The following is a 25,507-nucleotide window of genomic DNA, read 5'->3' on the forward strand; positions in this document are numbered from 1 at the left end:
GCAAATGCTTGTCATCTTGAAATTCACTGAGGTTGAAATGAGGCTGGATAGAAAGACAGGGAAAATGATGGGGGGCAGGAAGAAAATGGAGCCCCTCGCTCATGAGTCAGGCATGAAGCTTCTTTCCAGATGAAAATCAAGAATTCCAAGTATACCATGGCATAGACATGTGTGCACATGCACTCTCGCATACATTCACACACATTTTAAAACAAAACAAACACGCCACTACCAATAACAAACCACCACCACCACCAACAACAACAACAACAGCCCCTCTACCAGCTTTGTTTAATATTGGCTCAGCCTGAAATTCTTTTCTGAGGTGAAGCCAAGGATGTGGGATTATCTGAGTGGAGATCTGCAGCCAGAACTCAGCATGTAGGGAGTGGTGGGGAGCTGTCTCTGCCCTGCACCCACACAACTTCCATTACAGCTGCTGCAACAATTCACAGACAAGGTTTCTGCGGCACTGCAGAGAGCTGTGCGACTGGGGATCAGCCGCCAGGCAGATCCCTGGTGGACAGACAGACTGGAAAGAGGCTAGAATACCCTTGGGTTTAGAACAGAGGCAGAAGGAACACCCATTCAGAGCCTGCCCAACATGTGGCCCATACATATAGAGCCACCAAACTAGATAAGATGGATGAAGCAAAGAAGTGCAGGAATCAATGTAGATCTCTCCTGAGAGACATAGCCAGAATACAGCAAATACAGAGGCGAATGCCAGCAGCAAACCACTGAACTGAGAACGGGACCCCCGTTGAAGGAATCTTAGAAAGGACTGAAAGAGCTTGAAGGGTCTTGAGACCCCATATGAACAACAAAGCCAAGCAACCAGAGCTTCCAGGGACTAAGCCACTACCTAAAGACTATACATGGACTGACCCTGGGCTCTGACCTCATAGGTACGAATGAATATCTAGTAAGAGCACCAGTGGAAGGGGAAGCCCTGGGTCCTGCCAAGACTGAACCCCCAGTGAACTAGTTATTGTTGGGGGGAGGGCGGTAATGGGGGGAGGATGGGAAGGGGAACACCCATATAGAAGGGGAGAGGGAGGGGTTAGGGGGATGTTGGCCGTGAAACCAGGAAGGGGAATAACAATCGAAATATAAATAAGAAATACTCAAGTTAATAAAGATGGAAAAAAAAAAAAAGAAAAGGAAAAAAAAAAAAAAAAAGAAGACTCATGTCCTTTTAGTTAAACGTTTAAGATGCCCACTTCTGGGTTCTTCTCCCTCTGTATGACAAAGGCTTGGTGGTTTTTGTTTTGTTGTTTTTTTCTTCCCTGAAGGGAGCTATTCTGTGTAAGGAACTCTCAAATCTCCCATTGGAGGTTCCTGTGGTGGGAAGTAATAAATTTGTATGTCTTCGTATCGTCCAGGTTTACCTGTGATAGCATAAGCAGTCAGTTCTGAAGGACCACACACAATCCCCCACCTCTAAGCAGACTTGGACACATCTCCAGGACCCTCCCTTTCCTGGGGCAGGTCCTGTCCTCTCTGGCACTCTGCTCTGTGCTCACGCATGCCTTGGCTTTTGGTGGAACTTGCCTGAGGGCTGAGGCCTTGCCCTTCTTACTCCTGGAACCACCCTAAGGCATCACAATGCAGTAACAATCTCTCAGTGATTTTTTTCAAGAAAGGAAATAAACCCTAAGTACTGAACTTACAAACTGGAAAACATGCAATAGGGATTTAAAACTGAGAAAGCTAGAAGAGATTATGTGTCTTCACAGCCTGCGAAGAAGCTGGTTTTTCTGGTTAAAATATAAAAGCAGGCAGAGTAAAAGGACATCTACAAGGTATGCCTCGCTGTCTCACAACAGTGCAGTTTTCTTGCTCTAATTTGGGTCTAGATTTCCTTGTCTTCCAAAGTTCTTACGAGAAAAAGCCACAAAGCACCCAATGACAACAGACACCTTACGAGATGCAGAAAACAATAACATATGGGATGTGCAGTCCATTATTTCATAATATCAACCAGACAGCTCATTTTAAAAATGAGGGAGACTACAATCCTGATTTAGTCATGACCTCTGCCTTCCTTCCATTACGCAGTCTAGTCAGAGAAATGAAAAGAAATACAGAAATGTACTTTACAAGATAATTTAAAACATTTCCACCTCCGAGTTTATACTGTACACCACATTCTCCGGTTTATGGCTATGTTATTTTTTAGTGAGCATGTTGATAAAACGCTAACTTTTTCACAAGTAACACCTGTGAGCTACAATTCCTGGGAAGAAGCCTCGTCTGGCTGTGAAGAAAGGCTCCTAGAAGGAGTGTGTGTCTGCAGAGACTGACGGGTGGGTGGACTGCGGCCTCAGTGCTGTGGGGAGACAGGGATTTTGCAGGCTCAGAGGCTAAGTACTTTATCTTGGGCTAGTTTTAGCTTCTGGAACAGCCATGCCTTGTTCTACTCTGTATCTGAACTACCATCTCACAATAATCAATAAAAAACTCTTAGGAGCTATTAATTTAGCAGAGCACTACCTTCTACTAATCCAAGAGCTAAGACCGAGTCATCAGGTAGCATCTTGGGCCTATAAAATAGTTCCCCCCATCTTGCTGTACCTGCCTCTCTGGTGTATCCCCTAGTGTATTTTAAACTTGACTTGATTTATGACATTTTCTGTTTTGTTCTAAAATCTTCATGAAGCTGGCTCTATGCTGGACGTGGAGTTTGGGAACCTAAGCCTGTGTTCCCTGGTGCCATGGCCATTTATAATGGCTCCAGAACAAACTCTCTTATCCTACTTCTGATGCTCTGCTAAGAACTTACCACGGCAGACCAAGCACAAGGGCAGAGGTTGGGTCCCTAGAATCCAGGTAAAAGCCATAAAAGCAGACATGGTGGCTGCCTGGACTTCCAGCACTTTCCAGGTAGAACTGGGGTTTGACAGGTGAACCTGTGCTCTCTGCAGTCATGTGAGAGACCCTGCTTCTATAATGTGAGGCAGAGTGAGGCCGAGAAGGACACCTCACATCACCCTGTGGCCTTGACACATGCACGTGAAAGATGATTTAAAAAGGAAGTGTAACAGCAAACTGAAAATGTGCGAGGCTAAATGCTAGGTTCTGTTTGAGTAGGTTTTAGTAGAGAAAATGTTTCTTGCATGATAAATACATACAACTCTGTCATAAATGCTTAGCTCTTAGGCAATCTGCAATTAAAGGAAGTCCTAAAATAATAAAGAATGAGCAGATGATTACAGAGAGTTCAGTGTAATTCCCATCCCCCTTCCTTTTCTAGGTTCTAAAACTCGTATCCTAATTGGGCATACGTGACTAGAGCACTGTCTGCTAAGTCAGTGTCTCTCTCCCTCTCTCTTTCTCTCTCTCACAGACACACACACACGCACACACACATACACACACACACACACACACACACACACACACGCACGCACGCACGCACGCACGCACGCACGCATTTCCTAGCACATGTGTCCACAGCCTGAGTGCACTGCCCCGTGGGCTGAGAATGGGTTCCTCCAACCCTTGGCAGACTGAAGGAGCTCTGTGGTCCGTCCTTTTAGATGTTAATGGGTTCCTTCTGTAAATGACTAATGATATATTCTGCCTGTGCTCAAAAATAGAATCTCACGTCACATATGAGTACAAGAAACTGGCTTTGGCCCTGCTTGAGGTGGGGGCAGGGTGGAGGAGCAACTGAGCATTTTCTTGTGTTTGTGTCTGACTGGGAGAAGAGTAACCTCTGGACGACCTCCATCCCAAGTCTGAAACACTAAAGGCTGAGCAGATGTACTGAGAAGCCCTTGGGAACAGGGGCAGGGCAAGGCCGATATTTTTAGTTTTCCTGTCCTCACTTAAGATTTTATTTTAGCAAGGAATTTTTGAGCAACTTTCCAACTAAGCAGGAGGATGCAACTACAGCAAAGCTTTAACATGATAAGAGCCGGGTTTATTTGTGGCTTTACTGTGTCCCTTTCAACTCCATCTTCAGTCCTACCAGTGTCAGGAAGAAGGATTTGAGGGCAGCCCACATGTTTATACCACTAGTTAAATTGCTCATCTCCCCTTTGCCCCCGAGACAGGGTTTCTCTATGCATCCTTGGCCGTCCTGGACCTTGCTTTGTAGACCAGGCTGGCCTCAAAATCAGGGATCCACCTGCCTCTGTCTCTTGAGTGCTGGGATTAACGGTGTGCATCACCACCATCCAGCCTGATTGCACCGTTTTATAAAACAGTCGACTGGAATAACCTCTGTGAGGAGGGAGTGGAGGGGCAGCTTGAGGGAGCGTATGGATACCTCGAATGTCGCTCGGGATGCAGAAGTCAGACAGGGTCTGAGGATGCCTAGAGGCAGGGCACAGGCTGTGAAGTCAAGTGCAGCTCTACAGTGGAAACCTTATTTACTTGATGAAAGTCACTGAACAAAAAAATCAGTCTACAATGTTGCCAAACAATCGGTCTTTTGAGAAGTAAAACATGAGCTGAGCATCTAAAAACTAATAGTCTTACAGAATTTGTAAATTTCTGTTAATGTGACAAGCTGAAAATCTGGGGGAACTGTTTGAATAAATACTTCCAATTTTGAGTCTCATTCAAATTTGATTAGCTAATTAAATTTAAAATCACCCTGACAGGTGCTTTCTATGGCGGATTCTTCTGGTTGTGAAGCTCTTGTGGGATGAGGATCTGAACTCAGGTCTTCGTGCTTTCTTTTGTTTGTTTGTTTGTTTGTTTGTTCATTTGTTTGACGCAGGGTGTCACCTAGATGCTCTGGAGCTGTCCTGGATCTCTTACCCCACATGCCTGTTCTGTTAGGAAGTCCTGTCAGTTTGCTGTCAGAATGCATCGCGGGTCAATCACTTATGACCTTCGCCCTCCAAGCCACCAATAGTTTTTGGATGGCTCACCGTGAGAAGGTCTTAACTGGCCCCTTTATTCTGCCTCAGTACTCACTGATCACAGAGTAAGGGAAGAAATCCCTTTTTCACACGCCAGACCGCACTCCCCTCTTACTCTCAGGGCCTAGAACCTTCCAGTGCCTACAAGGCCCTGAGCATCTGCTCCCAACCACCTCCTCTGCCTCACCTCTACTCCTGCTCACTGAATAACCTTTCTACTTCACCCTTTTCCACCCTCATTCAATCTTTAAAAAGGAGGAGGGAATGTTCTAGTGTCTGGGGTTCAGGACTTACCATTCCCTTCACCTACACTCTGTCCAGGTTTCTATCCCATTCCCCTTGACCTCCATCAGCCACTTGGGCTATCCCAGCGGCCTTATTTTAAGTTGCATCTACTCTCATGTCTTACACTCTAGGACAGGGCGGACTTTAACCAGTGGTTTATTTCTCTTATTGTCTATCCTGGACCAGATTATAAACTGAGAATAAAAATAACTGTTATCGCTTTTTAAAAATAAGATTTATTTACTTATTTATTGCATTTATGGGTATGTATGTGTGTACTTGCACAAGTTTATGTGTATAATATTCATGTCATAGTTTGTGGAGGTCAGAAGAGGATATTGGATCTCCTGGAATAAGAGTTACAGGTAACTGTGAGCTACTGTATCAGAAATCTGGGTCCTGTGCAAGAGTAGTAAGTGCTCCTAACCACTGAGCCACCTTCGCTGTTTCCTGCAGTGTTCCCGGGAGTAGGCATGGGACTTGTAAGATAAATACTATGTCTCGCGCAACACCTGGTAGATGTTAGGTAGAAAATAGGCACACAAGACCAGACCACTGTCTATTGGTGGTACAGAGTAATGAGACCTTTAGAATTCCACTAAGGGAAGCACAGCCCATCTTCTGATCTGTGTCATCTGTCTGGAATTGCTGTCAGCCTGACGCTAGCTAGGCATCTGCCCTTTTCATTAGGGAGACCTTAATTTACTAATCTATAAACGTGGTGGATAGAAGCTGAGCATCGCTAGATACAGAAGGATCCCAGTGCACTTCACTCAGTGGATTTCTGTGGCTATCTCCGAAGAGCGTCATTTAGATCCCAGATAAAATGCTACCTCCTCAGAGGAGACGCCTCGGCACTCTTCGTCCCATTACCCTCCTAACCCACTCCATCTCCTCACGCTCTCTGACATCACCCTGCTGCTACACAACCTGGAGGAGATGTGTTCATTTATTGGTTCACTAGTGTTCTATCTCTTTAAAGAGACTGACAGTTTCTTAACTGTCAATGTGGTAAGGTGGAAAACTGTCCGTGACCCGTTTGCAGACTTGAAAAGTGTGTTAAGGTCTCTGCAGAGATTAGACAGTAGCCCAGCTTTGTGGTTTGTGCTATCGGTACAGCACGAGCTCTTTCTGAAAGCAAAGGTTTTCAATCACAGCTGACTTTTCCTTCAAAGCACTCGCTCTTCCCACATCAGTCCCATGAGTGCCTAGTGTGCCTTACCTGCTCCTCATGCAGAACAACCTGACCCCTAAGCAGACTTCCCAATGGTGCTACTGTGACAAAAGGCCGCCAGGATCCACTGGCCATCCTTGGGAAGATGTCGAAGAAGTCCACGAAGAAGCCATTTTCCCCAGTCATGGTCATGAAGTACAAGGAAATGGGGTTGCAAGCAGCTACATACAGCGTATGCTCTCCATTTTCTGAAATGAAAACGTATTCGTTGTGCAGTTTGTGAACAGGTTTCTGGCTGGCTAAGGGTTCTAGCATGGCTGAATCTTGTACCTGAGCAGGGGGAAGCGCAGCACGTGGGTTTCAGGTTATCAGGCTGAAAACCTCCGTCCCTACCTAAATGTGCACAGGGTGACACCACGTAGTAAAGCGGCACCTATTTGGGCTCCCAAAGAATTCCATGATGACCCATGATAACTCCAATTGGTGACGTCAGGAAACTTCTCGCTGCCTGGTAGCAAAGAGCTCTGTGACCACTGCTTTCCTCTATCTATTTCCACTGTTCTTTTAGAAGAACTCTGTCAACATCGTCGGCTAGGTTTTTCTCCTTTAGATAGTCATTAGTTTATAGAATTTTCTTGCTATAAATAAGAAATTTGATTTTTTAAAAAACCTGAGCCCTGGGCTGGAGAGATGGCTCAGCAGTTAAGAGCACTGACTACTTTTCCTGAGGTCCTGAGTTCAATTCCCAGCAATCATATGGTGGCTCACAACCATCTGTAATGGGACCAATGCCCTTTTCTGATGTGTCTGAAGACAGCCACAGTGTACTCACATACATAAAATAAATAAATTAAAAAAAACCCTCTGAGCCCTGTGGGCCTCCCGCTTCCAGATATGGTAATGGAGATTTAACTTAAGGCAATGATCATGTTAAGCAAGAACTCTACCACTCAGCTAAACCCTCACAGTCTAGCACTATAGATTTTAGCTTCTAATCTAATATTCTTATCGGAAATTTTCTTATGCAATCTCCAAAATCCAAAATCTCTTAAATCCAGGTACTTGTAAAACATCTATGAATACTTCTGTATGTTTCCATCGCCAGCAGAGCCAATGGACTGTATGTACTACGTCAGTGGAGCTGGAGGGGGCTGTCATGCCCCGTGCTTCAGCAAAGCATGGCAAGGATTGTAGTCTGAGCACCCCTTCCCCTTAAATTAACAGGGCCACCATCTCTTACGTGAGCACCTTGAGGTATAAGCTGCCTTTGTCTGATGAGTGCTTAAACACTGCTTATCTGTCAGTTATTAATTTTATAGCAATCATATTTCCTTAATGTCAAATTAGATGAAAAGGAAGACAGTGAGATGGAGTGAAATTTGCTGTAATCCAAGAAAATCTGGATCACACATGTGTATGAGCCGTTCTACAACATTTATACAAATATGCCCAAGATATCAGTTCTACAATAAATATATACACACTAGAAAAGTGCATTAAGAGATATGTGAAATTTAAATAACTAAACTAATATCAGTGAGGAACACAGCCACCAGGCTGGGCATGGTGGTGTATGCCTTTGGGAGGCAGCAGCCTGTGGATCTCTGTGAGTTTGAGGCCAGCCTAGTCTACATAGCAAATAATAGGCCAGCCTCGGCAACACAGTGAGACCCTGTCTAAAAAAGAAGGAGAAAAAGGAGGAGGAGAGGAAGAGGAGGAAGAAAGAAGCTGAAGTAGACATCATCATCATCATCATCATCATCATTTTGTTTCTAAGATAGGGTCTTACTATGAGCTCTGGTTGTTCTGGAACTCACTATATAGACCAAGCTGGCCTTGAACTCACAGAGAGCCACCTGCCTCTGTCTCCTGAATGCTGGAATTAAAGATGTGTGCTACCATACCTGGCCTGTTATTTAAGAGCTGATATGAACTATGTTGTAGCAATTCCAAGTATCAGTCAGGATAATAGAATTTGTCCTTTATAAGTCTTTTAAATACATTATGAACTAAAACAAGTTCGATTTAACATTTTATGAATACTTTCCTGAATATGAGAGGGCAGCAGGGACTCAGAAGGACCAGGGGCAGAAATATGCACCACAGGATTATTAATCTTTCTCACATTACAGGCATTAGGTGCTGTCTGGTCCTCGGCTCAAACACATAGATATATAATTATCCAACTCCCTCCCAAGAAAGTGCTGTTTTTTCTAACACACACACACACACATTTCATATATATATACATACACATATATAATACATATATGCATATGCAGAATAGGTTTAAAAAAGAGAGGGATAAGAACAAAGGGGAAATCCAGATTGCAGATGTGGTTCCCTCTGAGAGGAAAAGCAAATGAGTCTTTTTCAAGGCCAACTGTGACTGCCTGCTGGGCAACCTGAAGCACTGTGTTCAGAAGAGAGGGCCAACAGCAAGTTTAAAAAGTGTTGCAGGCAATTTGCTCTCTGCCTCAGGTGTGCATTAAGAGGGTCACCACACATCACAAGCACCAAAGTTCAACCTTCATTTAACCACTCCCAAACTTTCTGGCTGACTGCAGGACTAAATGACAGCCACAGAACTCACAGGAACAAAAGCAAGATCCAGACTTACTCCCCTCAGTGACTCCATCTCAGTCAAGTTAGCAGCTGTCCTTGCCTTCTACCAGTTTGTTCTTACCACTTTAGTAACTGACATCACCTTAAGAACATCTGTCCAAAGGTAGCCGGGGTCTAAGGCACAATCGAGACAGCAGTGGCAGCAGCCCCCAAGTACAGACGCCAACCGCTGCCACCCACTCCCTGTATCCCTGACAACGGAAGGCTCAATGATGGGAAGAGGCTCTGGGCCTCACTGCTGTGGTTTATGCAATCACCATACGGGAACCCCAGCCTCCCTCCTCAGATCCAATGTTTCTCCTTTCTCTTCTCCCCTTGTATTTTCAGCACATGCCTGGGTGCACTTAACTTTGTGTTCTGACTGTAATGAGAAACAGACATCTGCACACCAACCCAGCCATGCTTATGTGGGGTCCACAACAGCATTTTGTGGGGTTGTTAGAGGAAATTAGTTCTAAATTACATATAATTGCTATCTGGATCCGCCAAGTCACCAACTGTGTCTCTCACAGAGTTCTTTATGCCTCAACATCACTGTAATCCCTCTGATTTTAAAATAGTACAGGAGGAAAAGACCAAAAGAATCAATGACAAACCATGTGATACAGCGATGTCACAGATTAAATTAACTTCATCCACTGGAAACCGCCAAGAAGAACATTCCTCAGTAAAGTTCAGGAATCTGGATTCATGTTTCTCTATTGGGTACTTTTCTATGTTCACAAGTACTGGACCCTGTAACAAAGCCACAGTCTTAGTGAAGGTGGTTGGGTAGTCACTAAAGCAGTTCTTCCAAAATACAGAATTTCAGTATTTGCTGTCTTGACATATTCTACTTTATCACTTGGCATGGTACTTACAACTATAACAGCATATACTTACCTTCCTCAGCGCTTTCCCGTGCTGTAGCTCATTAGTTCTCTCTTTCTTTTGTTTCAATGAAGCATACCATGTCTAAAGCAGTATAAGATTTCTTATGACTACATTTCTTCCTAAATCCAAACCCACTGACCTCCAAATAGAAAGAGACCCAGAGTTGCTCAAACCATCAAAATAACGTAAGTTAACAAGCCGGGGACTGGTATATTTCCATTGTGAAGGGAGGTTGTGAGATCTTTATACTGAAATGTAATGGCTAAAGTGGATCTTTGAAATGAAATGTTTAAAAAATACTCTATAAGACAAACTAACCCCCCTCAAATGACTGATAATCATTAGTGCTACTTATAAAAAGTGAAATGTTTCGCTTATGGTCATATGATTCTCAGTACAAGCAAAGAAACTAACTTAATAATATTGTGCATATCAGTCTGGGTAGCTATGACTTCCTGGAAGAATCCTATTGTATAACTAATTCTTCAATGACTGGTATGCTCTACAGTCCTTAATTAATCAAGATATTTGGGCTAGAGATTGGTGTCCATGTCCCCTCCTACATAGACTGTACCTGGGGAACTGAAGAGTCAAACTGTATCCCTCTTAAAACCTTGAGAAAACATTTCTGGAAGTGACTTAGGTGCTCTGATCACGCTTAGGTGACATTAGGAGGGTGGGTTAGAGGAAAGGGACAGCCCTGACAAGAGGCTCTGACAAATGAGAAGAGTCTATGCTCCCAAAGGGAATGACAAACCAGAACTCACTCCTGGATTTTCTAAATACAACTTTAGTGGAAGAAAACATCCTTTTGTTTATGTACTGCCATAACTGGTTATTGTGTTACAATGACAGAATTTTGTTGCTACAACCAAATCTTTATAGACCACAAAATCTACTACATATACCTTTTGGCCATTTACAGGTTAGGTTTGCTGACTTTGCTGTCCATGTTGATCCCAGCAGTGGGGTAGTGGCAGACAGAAAAATACCTGTTTTAGAACAATGATTTCAGTGTGATCCCTGACTTCTGCTCCTAATGGCCCAGAGGGGAACTCTTTCTCCCTGAAATGCTTAGAATGATTTTGATGAGAACTAATGGCATGTGACCCTTTCCTTTTTCTCAGGAAGACAATGTCAACAATGTATGGGTAAAAATGGGAAAGGGAAGTCAATTTAATCTTGTTAGCATACATAAAGACAAATATCACAGAGAAATTCTGTAAGGAAAATAAAAAATATATCCAACAGATTGTCCTGAAACACAAGACTAGCTCTTAGAAGTTCTGTTTGTCCAATAGCAACTGCCTACACTGAATTCCTTGGAGGTCAGATTGAACTTTAAGTTGGCACAGAAGCTAAAGAGCCAACCAACCAGTAAGCATTGCTTGCCGGCCTCAGACAGTATGGACCACATCAAAAGAAGATTCAAAAAGCTTGTTAGATTCAATGCTAAGAGGAAACAATAGGGACAATCACCTTTATGTCAATGCGATGCGTTTCTGCTGGACACAAGACCTTTTGCATTCCATTTCCCGTCTGACCGATTATCCAGTAGCCCATGAATGTCTTTTCTGGTAGGGGAAACCTGTCAAAGATGATTTGAAAGTATAAGTATGTTTCCCCATTATCAAGTGTTTTAGATAGACTACTGCTTTGATGAAACACCATGACCAACTCGGGGAGAAAAGGGTTTGTTTGGCTTATACTTCCATACCACTGTTCATCATCAAAGGACGTTGGGACAGGAACTCAAACAGGGCAGGAACTTGGAGGAAGGAGCTGATGCAGAGGCCATGGAAGGGTACTGCTTTCTTATGTAAACCAGGATCACCAGTCAAAGGATGGCCCCACTCACAATGGGCTGGGCCCTCCCCCATCAATCACTAATTATAATGTCTCACAGGCTTGCCTACAGCTTGATCTTATGGAGGCATTTTCTCAATTGAGGTCCCCTCCTCTCAGATGACTTTAGCTTGTGTCAGGTTGGCATAGAGGCAGCCAGGAGGAAACACGTTCACCAGCACACGTCACCAGGAGCACACGTACATAGGAAGAAAGCTTTGTCTGACTCCAAAACTCACCCAGAATGCAGTCTACGACATCGTGTTTACAGTGTACATTAGGAGCAGAAAGACCTCCACTTCAGACGCTCAGGAAGTAAGACCCTGTCCCATTTCACCTATGACAGCTATTCTTAAGGCTAACACACATTCCACTGGAGCTGATACACTGTGTAGTAACTTTACATGCAGATTCCTGGTAGACTACAGGAAGGCTTAAAGGAAATTGGAGCAATTCTCTTTCATTTCAGTCTGTTCTTTTACATTTTGAATCAAGTAGTAACCAGGTTACATGAGTGTTAGGCCCATGCTGGAAGGTTGTAGAGAATGAAGCCCACAGACTGTAGTTTGATGATTAATATGTAAAATATAGAACAGACATATTCACATACATGTGTTTCCTAGTACTCAATATACCCATGCAACCAGTAATTAAGACCAGGACCCAGAACACCCTGGGAACCACATTTCTTTTTTGAGACAGGATCTTATGAATAACCCTGGCTGGCCTAGAAGACACTACGTAAAGCCAGGCTTGCCCTTAACTTGTGGCATTCCTTTTACCTCTGCCTCCCAAGTGCTGGATTTACAGACATGCAATACAACATCTGGCTTAAGCAACTTTTAAGTAAAGCGATTCCTATACAAAAGCAAATATGTCAGCAATAAAGAATAAAATGTCAGGTAGACCTGAGAACAAAGCTTCCACTTCTTAACTGCAAATCTTTTCACTTGAATCTTTACAAACTTGGACAAGGTCTGTCACTTTCACTTAGCTGTATTTCTTATTTATTATATATTATAGCAACACCACTACTACCACCACTAACAACGACAACAACAACAACAACAACAACAACAACGATAACAACAACACTCAGAGTTCAAAGTTCTCTACGTGACCAAAAATCAAAATATGCTTAGAATGAGTATGGTGATCATCCACACAGCACATATTTGTACTGACAAGTTATTTGGCTTTCAGTAAAGTTATAGCCTGATATGCATTTCCATAAGCTTAGTAAGACAATATAGCTTTGAATATTCTTTGCATAAGACAAGGAACGAAACGCTCTGGCTGCATGTTTTTTGACCTGTTGAAACTTGAAAGGAAGGAAGGGCCCTTATATATGTCCCTGTGTCATACCTTGCTTAAAAGGACACATTGGAATATGCTATCTAAAATACATTTAAGGAATTGAGATGACACAGAAATTAAAAAGCACAAGCTACTCTTACAAATGAGCAGAGTTCGAGTCCTACCTTGCCTTGCAATCACCTCTAACTTCAGGTCTAGGGAATCCAATGCCCTTTCTGACCTCCACGGCCACTCCCTTCTCATACACATTAATAAAAATATTCAGATAAATCTGAACAAAATAATAAATACATTTTAAGCAGCCAGACCGACCTTGATTGAGAGTGGAAGGTGGCTGGGGCCAGGCTGAATCAGAAGACTACGATGTGCTTTTTTAAATAAAGTAATACAATGTGTTTCTGCAGTAACAGGGCAGATCTCCCAGAGTGGGGACTTCCTCGCTCCTCTAGGGAACAAACTGCATTCTTCAATTGTTCTCCTAAGTTCACTGCTCTCCAAATATGGGAGGAGAAACATAGGAGATACATTAATTTCATTCTCAGCATGGTATTGGTGAATGTAAAGACATCTGGGTTTCAGTCCTGGTTCTGTATTAACTACCTATGCAAAACTGTAAAAAAAGTGCCAGCTAATGTCTCACTTAATTTTTTTCACTTCTAAAAAAAGTACTGATCTATAAGGTTTTCTTGGCTTGGAGAGTCTGTGATAACCATGGAAGCCAGAAGCAACAGTACAGTTTAAAGGGCTTGTATTACCTTGGTGCTCTCGACTGAAATTGATCAATCAGAATGATAATATCTGTACCTATCAATCAGATGGGTTCCTTGGTCAACAGGCATTCTTTCTTAAGGAATAAAGAATTGGTTGTTTGAGGTCAAAGTTTTCACATCTTGAACTAGTTGCAGCTAGAGAACCCCTTAGTAAAAACAACCATTTGTTGATAACCCAGCATAAGAAATGCATCCAGGTCTTTGGAAACATCTCAGTCGCAGAGGCTTGCCTAACAGGAGCAAGGCTCTTGGCTTGATACCCAGCTGTTGAAACACAACACCACTAATGTAGTCACTAATAATTTTATAAATAATATTAAAGTGCCAAGTAAGAAAAAAATCCATCCACTGGAGAAGGTAACCTTTCTCAGATTTTATGGTCAATGCCAGGGATCTGCATAAATCTGCTTATTCAGTTGCCAACTCATTCTGAGTAACAGACATGGAACTCACAACCTGACTAGTTGTCTGAAAAACTAGGCTGTCTGACCGGCAGAGTATGGGGTGGATCATTATACCCCACACAGACTGCATCCAGAGCCATGTAACCGTAGTGTTCTTCTATTGGCAATGTCACGATGTTGAAGGGTGCATTGGCAGGTGGCAGGTGCGCACACGCGCACACACACACACACACACACACACACCCTGGCCTGTTCCCTGATATCTCCTGGACCCTGACAATATAGTTGGGAAACTATAGCCCCCACCCATTTATTTCCCATGAAGGCTCCCACAAACTGTGTGTATGTGAGAGACCATTTGTAACTTTCTTCCCTTCAGCGTTAGCAGTCAGAGGAGAGAGGAAGCATTGCTTGAGGTATGAGTGAGTTCTGGAATAATCAACAAAATGGTGGCTGTGGAATGGGTTGGAGTTGATAGAGTGTAAACAGTTAGCAAAAAGGCTTTTTTCCCCCCATTTTACTGAAATGTGGTATCCAGCTCTGGCCAGATTTAAGTTTTCATGTTTGATTTGATTGACACAACAACGACATTTTCCATGATTTTAAGATTATGTCACTCTGCTGTTGAACTGTGTTAATGTCCTGGCTGGAATGATGTCTGGGTTTGATTTCAAGGGGGAGGAGCGTGAACTCAAGGCCTATAAATAGAATTGCTTTTTTATTTTTGGTGTCATTCATGAATTTATGTGTTTTAAAACAATGATGCATTTTAGTACACATGTTGTGATGTTTCCTAGTCCCTTGTGGAAGCGGCGACAGAGATCTGAGACTAAGTTTTGACTAATAGAAAGGTGCATATCAAAATTATGACTTGAGTCAAATTATAGTGCTTGGAGCATGTTACAGAAAGGAAGGGATTTGCTTTAAAAAACACACATAGACAAGCCCTAACACGACGCATATGGACAGCAAAGTTAGGTAATATCATCTGAAGGGCACGTGAGAGCTGTCTCAGAAAAAAACTTCCAAAAAGAGGGGGGTTGGGTTTTTAAAGCACATGTTCTGGCAAATTTCTGCCTCCTCTGAACCTCTGCCAACACTATTTCTGGAGTCTGAAAGAAAACACATGAAGATTTGGATCTTTCTAGGGCCATTATGCAATTGGAAGTTGTTGGCATACCTATTATCAACAATTCCTAAGACATTTCCTTACCACAAGAACTGTGAGTGTTTATGAGAATAATGGAACCCTTCAGGGTAGTTCCACCATCTCAGAAACTCAACAATTACTACCATCTTCAAGAAGAAAGAGCTTCTAATTTCACCGCCTCCCTAAGGCCTTCCATCTTAAGACCCAAGTGCAGGGAGTTCTCTGGCTTTCACAGACCAAGGCTCCCTGACCAACGCTTCCCCCTTGCTTCTCTCCCCCTTTTGCCCCCGGGGCCACCCTGTAACTACTTTTTGCTATTCCCTGAACATGTGCATTTTAATGCCTCCTCGAGGCCATTTCCATTCATTCTGCAGGAGCTTCTTCAGTGAGCTAATTCCCCCTCTTCCTTTGAGATCAGGTATCATGATGCTAGCTTTGCTCTCCTCACGGAGCAGAGGATGACACTGAACCCCGATCTTACTGCCTCTACTTCCCAAGTGTTGGGATTGCCCATGCACCGCTGCACTCAACTTGGAGATCCTTCCTTCCAAGTCACAATCCAAGTATTATTTGCCTCTGAGTCCCTCCTCGAATTTCATTCTGGGAAAAGAAAATCAGTCCTTTGCCCTTCTGGGTTTCCATACAAACTGACACATGAAACTCTGAGAAGTTTTATAGAGTCAGTATCTTTCCAATTTAAGATGGTAGAGAGAACATAATTTTAGAGAGAATAGATTAGAAACAAATCTATGAAATCTTTGATTTTTTTTTTTACTTAGTAAAACAAACACTCAGCACAAGGCTGAGGATGGTGGCAAATGCCTGATCTCAGCACTCAGGAAGCTAAGGCAGGAGTCCGAGCTAGTGTAGACTACCAGATAAGCATGGGCTTCATTGCAAGACCTGCCCCTCCATGCACCCTTACACACTCCAGTCAGACACTTAACAGAGAACGAAGGCCCATTTAAACACAAAATACCAGTGATGCGCAGCACCACAAATTCCCAGGAGAATCCTCCTTTGCCTCCTTTAAAATCTCCTTCCCTACGGCACACAAATCCCTGGCACCTTTACGCTGTTCTGTTGAACACAGTGTGCACTGAGTGTATTCCCGACTCTGTGTTCAGCCCTTAGTTTCATTTACCAGGTGTACCTCTGTCACCCAGAGCCTGCCGAGGTCACATTTGGTAGAGCTGCTATTTTTGGCTGGCACTTCCTCCTGCTCTGCAGAGTGACCCTGCAGTGTTAGGGCAGCCAAAGCAGAGGCTGACAGCTTGAGCCTCGGTCTCTGGCTGCCTTTTCTCCTAGAGGCCGTTACCAGGCTACAGGTCTGGAGGCTGGCTTCGGACTTTCCTTCATCTCTCTTCAAATTCTCCTGGAAGGAAAATGCCTTCTTTTTCTCTGTCCTCTGCTCTAGCAACTGTATCTTAGTGGTTTCCAATCTTGTGTTCTTTCCTTTCCTAACCATCTCAAGGAATGTTTGGGAGTGAAACTCCAGCCACCTTCACTGGCAATGTGGAAACATCCTGAATTTCCCACAGGACAGACTCACAGAGGGACAGACCCACAGAGGGACAACCCACTGAGAATAAAGACATCGAAAGTAACAGATCAATAGCACAGGCTTCTGATTTGGTTAATTGGTGATTCACTGAGTAGGGTTCAGGCTTGACCTAACTGGTAAGAGTTCGCTTCGGGCCCACTGATGGTCACCTCGTTCTCTCAATGCTGTCGTCTCTTTTCCATTTCCCCACAGATAACTAGGTCCCCCTTCATCAACAGGGGTTCCCGCCGCTGTTTCCCTCTGAGCCTTCCTGTGCCTGGGTTCACTGCCGTCCAGTTCTTCACTTTTCAAAAACAAGAAGACCCTGTCCTGCCACGCAGCTAAACCTGGCTCTTCTGTCTCAGCCTCACTCCCCTGCACCCAGCCCTCACCCTCCCACTCACAGAGCACTTGTACCTCAAAATACACCCACCAGTGGGGTAAAGGTTCTTGTCTAAGACCTGACCTTGGTCCCCAGGACCCACAAGGTTGAAGGAGAAACTGACTCAAGCCAGCAAACTGTCCTCAGCCTCCACACACGCTCCAGCAGGTTTATGAGAAATAAAATGTAATTTGAAAACTTATTAAATTTCTCCGCTTGAGTTGTTCTCCCTCCTGCGTGTGTCCAAGCACACGGAATAATACCGCACAGCTTCAGCCTCCTTACCCTCATGGGCTCGCCCCAAGGGCAAAGCCCTTCCCACTGACAGACTGCTACAGCACGACACACACCACTAGTTCTTGACTACTTTCTCGGCTTCCGTGACTTAAGACAACACTGGGTCCTTTCACCTTTGGAGCTCTTGTTCCCACGTGGTGCCCTCTCACCTCCCCACCCCAGCAGCACTTGAAAAGTGTCTGTTTGATGAGGGAATGGATGGTTGGTATTTTGACCTATTTGTTTTCTCTTCTCAGAGGCAAACTACAATTGGCAAATCTTCCCCAGTGTTCTGACTACATCTTAATGTTTCCTTCACTTAGAAGAGTCTCAGCAAAGGGTACAGACCACTTGCAAGCAGGTGTGAAAGTAGCTTAAACAGGCATCTATATAAGGGGTGTTCTGTATGACCAGGCGACAAGTGTTTATAAAGCCTCACTTACGAAAGCTTAAAGGAGTAGGTATAATGACGTAAGACTGCTTAAGACCTGTACATCTCAAAACTTCTCAGTAGACAGGGAACACTGAACTATTTATTCCCCATTCCAATAAAGGATCAGATCAAAACAGCTGTGCAGCTACTCCTTCAGTATAGCAAGAGAGAGCAAAGTCTGTGGGGATGTAACTGACTACCACGCTGAGGATGATTGACAGGTATGCTCAGCCGTGAGTGGACATCTTTATCAACACCCCCAACCACCCCAGAGGAAGAGGCGAGAAGAATGTACAAGTCAAAAGATGTGGAGGAACGCTGGGTAACGCTGTCGTCTGGACATGACATAGCCGTTATGCCCGTGAAATCGTAGCTATGGTTACCTGCACAAGATCAAGCCAGCCAAAGTTCCAGTGTAGATGGGGTAGGAGCTCACAGGGCCCCACCCCACCCAACGAGCAGTTAGGAGCAGAGGGAAGAAAATTCTTCCATAGCTACTGAACGGTTGCCTATACTCCAATGGGCGTTTGCACATTTATAAACGTGGACAACATTGACTGGATTTAATTTGTTATTCAAAAAGGAGAGAGGCAGCTGGATATAATGGTCTAGACCTTCAATCCCAGCAGTTAAGAGGTAGGTACAAGTAGATCTCTCTGAGTCTGAAGCCAGCTTGGTCTACATAGTGAGCTTGTCAAAGCTAAATAGTGAGACTGTATTTGATAGGGGTGGATGAAGTTAGGAATGTGTGCTGGAGGGACTTCGGGGAGCTGACGGAGAAAATGAGGGCAGATATGATCATATTTCATTGCATACATGCTTGAAGGTCTCAAAGAAGGAAACATTTTAGACCTCCCATGTTCAACTTCTCTACCCAGTCTGATCCTGTACTCCCTTCTCTAGGGTCCTGAATGAAATAGAAAAAAAAAAAAAAAACTAAAATTCATATGGAACCGCAAAGGACTCCACATAGCCAAGCCAATCCTAAGAACAAAGAACAATGCTGGAGTGATTACCTCCCGAGATCTCAGACTATTACAGAACCACAGCAATAAAAACGCTGGCACAAAATCAGACGTGCGGGCAAATGGAACAAAACTGAAGACCCCACATGGCACACACAGTTGCAGCCATTTAATATTTGACAAATATGCCAAAAATAAACAGTGGAAAACAACACATCTCCGACCAATGATGCTGGAAAAACTGGACGTCCACATGCAGAAGAATGAAATTGGACCTTTGTCTATCGCTCGGTACAAAACCTAAGCCCGAGTGAGTCAGCAACCCAAAGGTGAAGCCTGAGACAACACAAGAGAGGGAGGACGACACAGGCCGCACCCCACATGCACCCACGGGACAAAGGCACAGGGACAGAAACAAGTGGGGCTTCACGGAACTGTGAAGCTTCTGCACAGCTAAGGAAACAGCCTGGAGAAGAGGAGGCCCAGAGATGCCAGAGAATCTCTGCCCGCTATACGTCTGACTGAGGAGGAGTATCTAGATTATATGACAAGAAGTAAAACAACAAAACCAAAACCAAACCACACTAAGCAGTCGATTCATTCAAAGAATGTGCCTTGGATCCGAACACAGAAATGTTAGAAGAAGAAAAAAATGGATAAGAAATATCTAAAAAAAAAAAAGTTCCTGCTGAGACTTGAACCAGCCAAGCCCAGTTCTCTAGGGCACAGGCTCAGGGGCTGGACAGGTGGTGGGTGTCCCGAGTACCAGGTTCACTTCGGTGTCACAGTTGACTGTGTTTATTTTTACTGTTTCTGTTACAGTTTTGCTAATTTATCAGAAGGTCCGAAAGTTTGGCATGCTATTTCAGTTTGCATTATTTATTTATGATGATTTTTTGTCATTGTCTTTTTATACATTTGGGGTTATAAATTATGTAAATGTTAAAATGAGCATCTCAAAGAAGTCTGTTAAATTGTGACCGAAAAAAAAGCCAATCAGGTGTATTTTCAAAACGGAGAGTCCCAGTTTTATGAATCATAGATATAAACTAGAAATTCTATTACTGATCTATAAGAAAGAATCCAAGAACTGAATAAATGATATTTAATGGCGTCTTTGTAGTGTAGAAGGTCTGTGATGCTGATAACAGATTTCTTAGAAATGCTGTTCACTGTTGAACTAACATTCTGCTCAGTTCTGCCTCCAGTGGAAGCAGACAGGGCTTTTCAGCTGTTAAATCCTAAAAATCAATATAATTTATTTATGTAAAAGAAACACGCAATCAATATATTTTTGAACCTTTTAAGTACTAATTTTCTTTTTATCAAGTAGAAAAAAATGTATTTGCCCTAAATCCTTAAAATACAAATGCTATAAAAAAAAAAAAAGTTCCTTTTCCCTATCAATTTCTTTGAATAACTTTGAAATTTCCTAGTAGGAGCGTGGTTGAATGCCCTAGCCTGCTATTTATAAGCTATATCACTTCCTACATTGTTCAAGGAACTAAGCCCAGTTCCTTATTGTGTAGCACAAACCCCAAGGCACATGCACATCTTGTAGAATAAGGGCGTTTGTATTTGCAATGCTCTCAGGGAATGTGGTAGGAGTTGACAGATACCAACTACCATAGTTTTTGATGCTTTAAAGGTATGTTGTATGGGGTTGGGGTAGGGATAGCAGACCATGCGTTCTGCAAGCAAGTGGCCCTGGGTTCAGGCTCTGGGTAGTGGCTGGGGTTGGGGGCATTCAGAGTATTCCCAGTTGACATTTTTGGGCTGATGCATATCAACCCCAAACCTACGGCACTGAAATACCGGAGTGCCTGCTGACTTGATCTCTCATCTGCCACAGACAAATCTGAAGTATTCTGTCCTCAGAGGAGGTGTTGGAGTTTGACTAACGCTTTATTGTTAACAGAAGCAAAAGTCCCAAGAAAGAGCAATTTCTAAATAGACTTTTACTTAACTTTTAAAATAAAAAAAAATGAAAAATTCAACACAGTGTCAACACAGTGGATGTTTAAAAACTAGAATATGGAAGTGATATATATTTTCTAAAACTGAAACGGTACAGAAAACTCGTCCCAGTAAAGGGCAGACACCATTGTATTTAAATTGTTTAAAGTGTAGACCATCAAAAACTCCTTAAAAAAAACATGGGTTAATATACTTCTGTAATTCACCAACTCAGTGTTACATTATTTAGCATAAAAGTGAGATTTTACACCATTTTAAATAAAGTGGTGGGCGAATGCCTAGCAACAGGACATCTGAGTAGCAATTCCAGGTTGTAATAAGGCTCCTTCACCAGCCACGGGCACTTCTACAGGGTGGTCACAGGGAACGGTCGTTTTTAGATGTATGAGCTGTCTAGTGCGAACATTCGTGTGTGTCTGTAACCGTAAGGACATTTAGCCATCTCCATAAAGCCCAACACCCTGATCTAACAGGTCTTTGTTTTCTCTTGAGAATCTCTCACTTGGCTTACAAATCTGCCCATGAGGATAAGTGTCTTAAGCTTAAAATTTAAGGAGGGAAGGAAATGGAGCAAAATGAGAAATGGGAAAGAAGCGTTATATGTAGTTACATCTCTTAATTTAGTTATTTTTATTTTTCAACAGTCACTTGATGATGAAGTGTTTTAGAAGGAATGCCTTTTAGGAACATGTGCCCTCCTAAGAGAAAAGCCTCAGGAAGAGAAAATGACTGGAAACAGCGCTGATGCCTCAGTGTCATGACATGGCACATGTGCCTGTGAAAGGTCCCAGGGATTTCCCAGCAAGCATCTGGGAGCTGGTGAAGTCGCTCAGTTGGTACAGTGATTGCCCAGCATCGTATAAACCAGGCAAGGTGACACACAGCCCAGTGCTCAGAGGCTACCCTGGAAGGCAAGAGAGCAGACTCACAAAAATCAAACAAACACAAAACAAAACCAACTTCCAAACAGCTATTTCTGTAGGGTAGGATGTACGGAGTCTCTGTGTAGGGTAGGATGTACGGAGTCTCTGTGTAGGGTAGGATGTAGGGAGTCTCTGTGTAGGGGTAGGATGTAGGGAGTCTCTGTGTAGGGGTAGGATGTAATGGAGTCTCTGTGTAGGGTAGGGATGTATGGAGTCTCTGTGTAGGGGGGATGTAGGAGTCTCTGTGTAGGGTAGGGATGTCTGGAGTCTGTAGGGTAGGGATGTAGGAGTCTCTGTGTAGGGTAGGGATGTAGGGAGTCTCTGTGTAGGGTAGGATGTAAGGGAGTCTGTGTAGGGTAGGGATGTCTTGAGTCCTGTGTAGGGTGGGATGTAATGGAGTCTCTGTGTAGGGGTAGGATGTGGGAGTCTCTGTGTAGGGTAGGGATGTAGGGAGGGAGTCTGTGTAGGGTAGGGATGTAGGGAGTCTCTGTGTAGGGTAGGATGTAGGGAGTCTCTGTGTGGTGTGGGGATGTAGGGAGTCTCTGTGTAGGGTAGGATGTAGGGAGTCTCTGTGTAGGGTAGGATGTAGGGAGTCTCTGTGTAGGGTAGGATGTACGGAGTCTCTGTGTAGGGTAGGATGTACGGAGTCTCTGTGTAGGGTAGGATGTACGGAGGGTAGGATGTACGGAGTCTCTGTGTAGGGTAGGATGTACGGAGTCTCTGTGTAGGGTAGGATGTACGGAGTCTCTGTGTAGGGTAGGATGTACGGAGTCTCTGTGTAGGGTAGGATGTACGGAGTCTCTGTGTAGGGTAGGATGTACGGAGTCTCTGTGTAGGGTAGGATGTAGGGAGTCTCTGTGTAGGGTAGGATGTAGGGAGTCTCTGTGTAGGGTAGGATGTAGGGAGTCTCTGTGTAGGGTAGGATGTAGGGAGTCTCTGTGTAGGGTAGGATGTAGGGAGTCTCTGTGTAGGGTAGGATGTAGGGAGTCTCTGTGTAGGGTAGGATGTACGGAGTCTCTGTGTAGGGTAGGATGTACGGAGTCTCTGTGTAGGGTAGGATGTACGGAGTCTCTGTGTAGGGTAGGATGTACGGAGTCTCTGTGTAGGGTAGGATGTAGGGAGTCTCTGTGTAGGGTAGGATGTACGGAGTCTCTGTGTAGGGTAGGATGTACGGAGTCTCTGTGTAGGGTAGGATGTAGGGAGTCTCTGTGTAGGGTAGGATGTAGGGAGTCTGTGTAGGGTAGGATGTACGGAGTCTCTGTGTAGGGTAGGATGTAGGGAGTCTGTGTAGGGTAGGATGTACGGAGTCTCTGTGTAGGGTAGGATGTACGGAGTCTCTGTGTAGGGTAGGATGTACGGAGTCCTGGTTTCTTGGTATGTTGTTTACAAACCAGCAATAAGAAAGGTGCCTAGAGAAAACTGAAGAGGTGCTGGGGTAAAAAACCATATCAGGGGCAATGAACCTGGAGCAAAACGCGAGGCCACTGACGTGGTTTCAAGGTTGTGTGTCACAGACGGCAGGAGGCAGAGGCCCTGGAAGCTGCAGGTAAGTAGCCCTGTTTATTCACTTCACAAGGACCACGGCCAGTGAGAGCTCATCTTGTGTTCTGAGTCAGGAGACAGAGACAACAGAGATGATCATTCAGAGTCTTATTCTAAGAGCTTTTGTCATGTCAGAAGTAACACGTAAACACACCTGTGTGAGTACACAGGGCAAGTCTATATATCATAGACAATGATGATTCTAAGCTTAGGAACTGAAGACCACAAGCTTCCTTGCCTTTATTTTGTAAGGTCCTCTTTAAACAAACAAAAAATAAAAAAAGTTCAGTCTCTAATAACTGCTTCAGAAGTTGCCAGTAATATCGTTTATATTGTCACTGGAATTGGAACACATACAGCGTGTGGGTGCGGATACACACACATAGACAGCATCTCTGTTCCTGTTTTCTAAGAGTCTCTGTCTCAAGGTCCTTATCTACAAATGTAGCCTTATGCATGGTGTGCACACATGTGTATGTATGTATAACAGTTGACTGTGAGAACTATTTTAGCTCGTGCAGTGCACACTGCCTGGAGAGCATGTGGCCTCGTCCTCTACCGTGCTTCTGCTGCCGCCATCTAATATGATTGTTATTATCTCATTAGCGTGACAATACGATGCTGTAATCATAGCTTTCTCGACATCTGCATTTTATTTAGATGTATGAAATGACGATTCTTTTCTCTTCATTGCTGTTAAGTACAAAATAGTGTATGCCATTTAAAACAGAGGTTGAAAAACGTTCTCCTCCTTTTAAAATACATCTCCAGCGTGACAGATTTCATACATTATCCTAAAACAGACCTTTCAATTTGGAAGCATTGATAGGATAGCAGACCACTTACTCTTAAAAGGAACTTCAGAGTAAGAGCTCAGTTGAGGAACAAACGTGTAATCTATGCTAAGAAAGTTTGCAACTATATGCATAGGTATCTATGTTTATAGTACATGGTGTATATGTTTTTCTTTGGATGTGTAGAACTAATTCTGTTATGTATGTAATATGTTATATACATATATACATAAAAGGCGCTATATACATACAACCCATATAAAAACAATGACATTTAAAACTAAAGCAATTAGTTCCAATCCAAATATTCCCATGTCTGCCCACGGTGCTACGGCGTGCTGTTTGTTCTACTCCATACGGCACACCCCACTGATAATTCTCACTAGTTCTTTAGCCACTGAACAAAAAAATCAGGAAACTTCAATTCCCTGTGCAGCACATTTCTATTTGGAAGTCATGTCTCCCAGTGTGCCTGATTTGATCATATTTATCATTTCTTTGGCATGTGCTTCCTCATGTAGCAGAAATTGCCGAAGGGATAAAACGACACCATAACCATCCAGAGAGGGTCCTAACAGAAAGGGGTAAGGGCAACATGGAAGTCTGACCTCAGCTCAGACCTGGGGCCAGGATCTGGGAATATGTTTGTGCATCAAGAAGAAGGGCTACCTTGGGACCAAAGCACTAAAACAAACAAACAAACAAAACAAAACAAAATTAACCCCCTTCAAGCTACACCCAACAGGTCTGCAAGCTTTATTAAATAAGACAGTAAAGTCCTTCTTATTACACTGAGTCTTAAAACTGTAGAGAGAGGCCTGGGAATGGAACTGTACTATTTAAGAGAGAAAGAGGGAGACAGCACTTTTCTTTTGGGTATTTTACCACCGGGCACTAAATGATGGAGCTTTTCTTGTTCTCATTAGATGGAATTTTACTGTGTAGTCGTGGCTGTCCTGGAACTCAGTGTCTAGATCAGGCTGGCCTCCAACTCAGAGATCTAGCCGTCTGTTTCCCAAGTGCTGGTCTTGAATACCTGGTTTGACAACAGCGCTCTTAAACATGCCGTATATACTCTGACTTGAATTGAGGAAGGACAGACGACCTGCAGCTGGGGATCAATGCCATGTGAGACCTCCCTCTGCAGCATCTGTCCTCTGAGCTAGCTATGTAGACTGTGGCTAAGTTACCTCCCACCCTCATCTTCAGTGGAGCAGTGACCGGGTGTGCTAGAGTCCGTGTGACTTTTGCTCCCATCCAATCAGGATGATGACTGATTAGGTAAAAAGAGAATCAACAGGTTTTAACAAGGTTTATTTAAATATTAAAGAACTTGGACCATTCATTTTACC

The 25,507-nt window shown here is 43.6% G+C and overlaps 1 protein-coding gene across 1 annotated transcript in view; it reads right to left on the minus strand.

Moving 5' to 3' along the window:
* The window catches only part of Vwa8 (von Willebrand factor A domain containing 8), a 320,387-nt gene that overhangs the window by 93,806 nt on the left and 201,074 nt on the right, over positions 1-25,507 (minus strand). Inside the window, exons 27-29 of the mRNA XM_032918098.1 lie at positions 11,314-11,422; positions 9,558-9,696; positions 6,385-6,584 (exon numbers count right to left, since the gene is read on the minus strand). Of these exons, the coding sequence (XP_032773989.1) occupies positions 6,385-6,584; positions 9,558-9,696; positions 11,314-11,422 (448 nt within the window). The remainder of the gene's footprint in view (positions 1-6,384; positions 6,585-9,557; positions 9,697-11,313; positions 11,423-25,507) is intronic.

The sequence above is a fragment of the Rattus rattus genome, chromosome 12, assembly GCF_011064425.1.
Source record: "Rattus rattus isolate New Zealand chromosome 12, Rrattus_CSIRO_v1, whole genome shotgun sequence".
In the NCBI taxonomy this organism is placed as follows: Eukaryota; Metazoa; Chordata; class Mammalia; order Rodentia; family Muridae; genus Rattus; species Rattus rattus.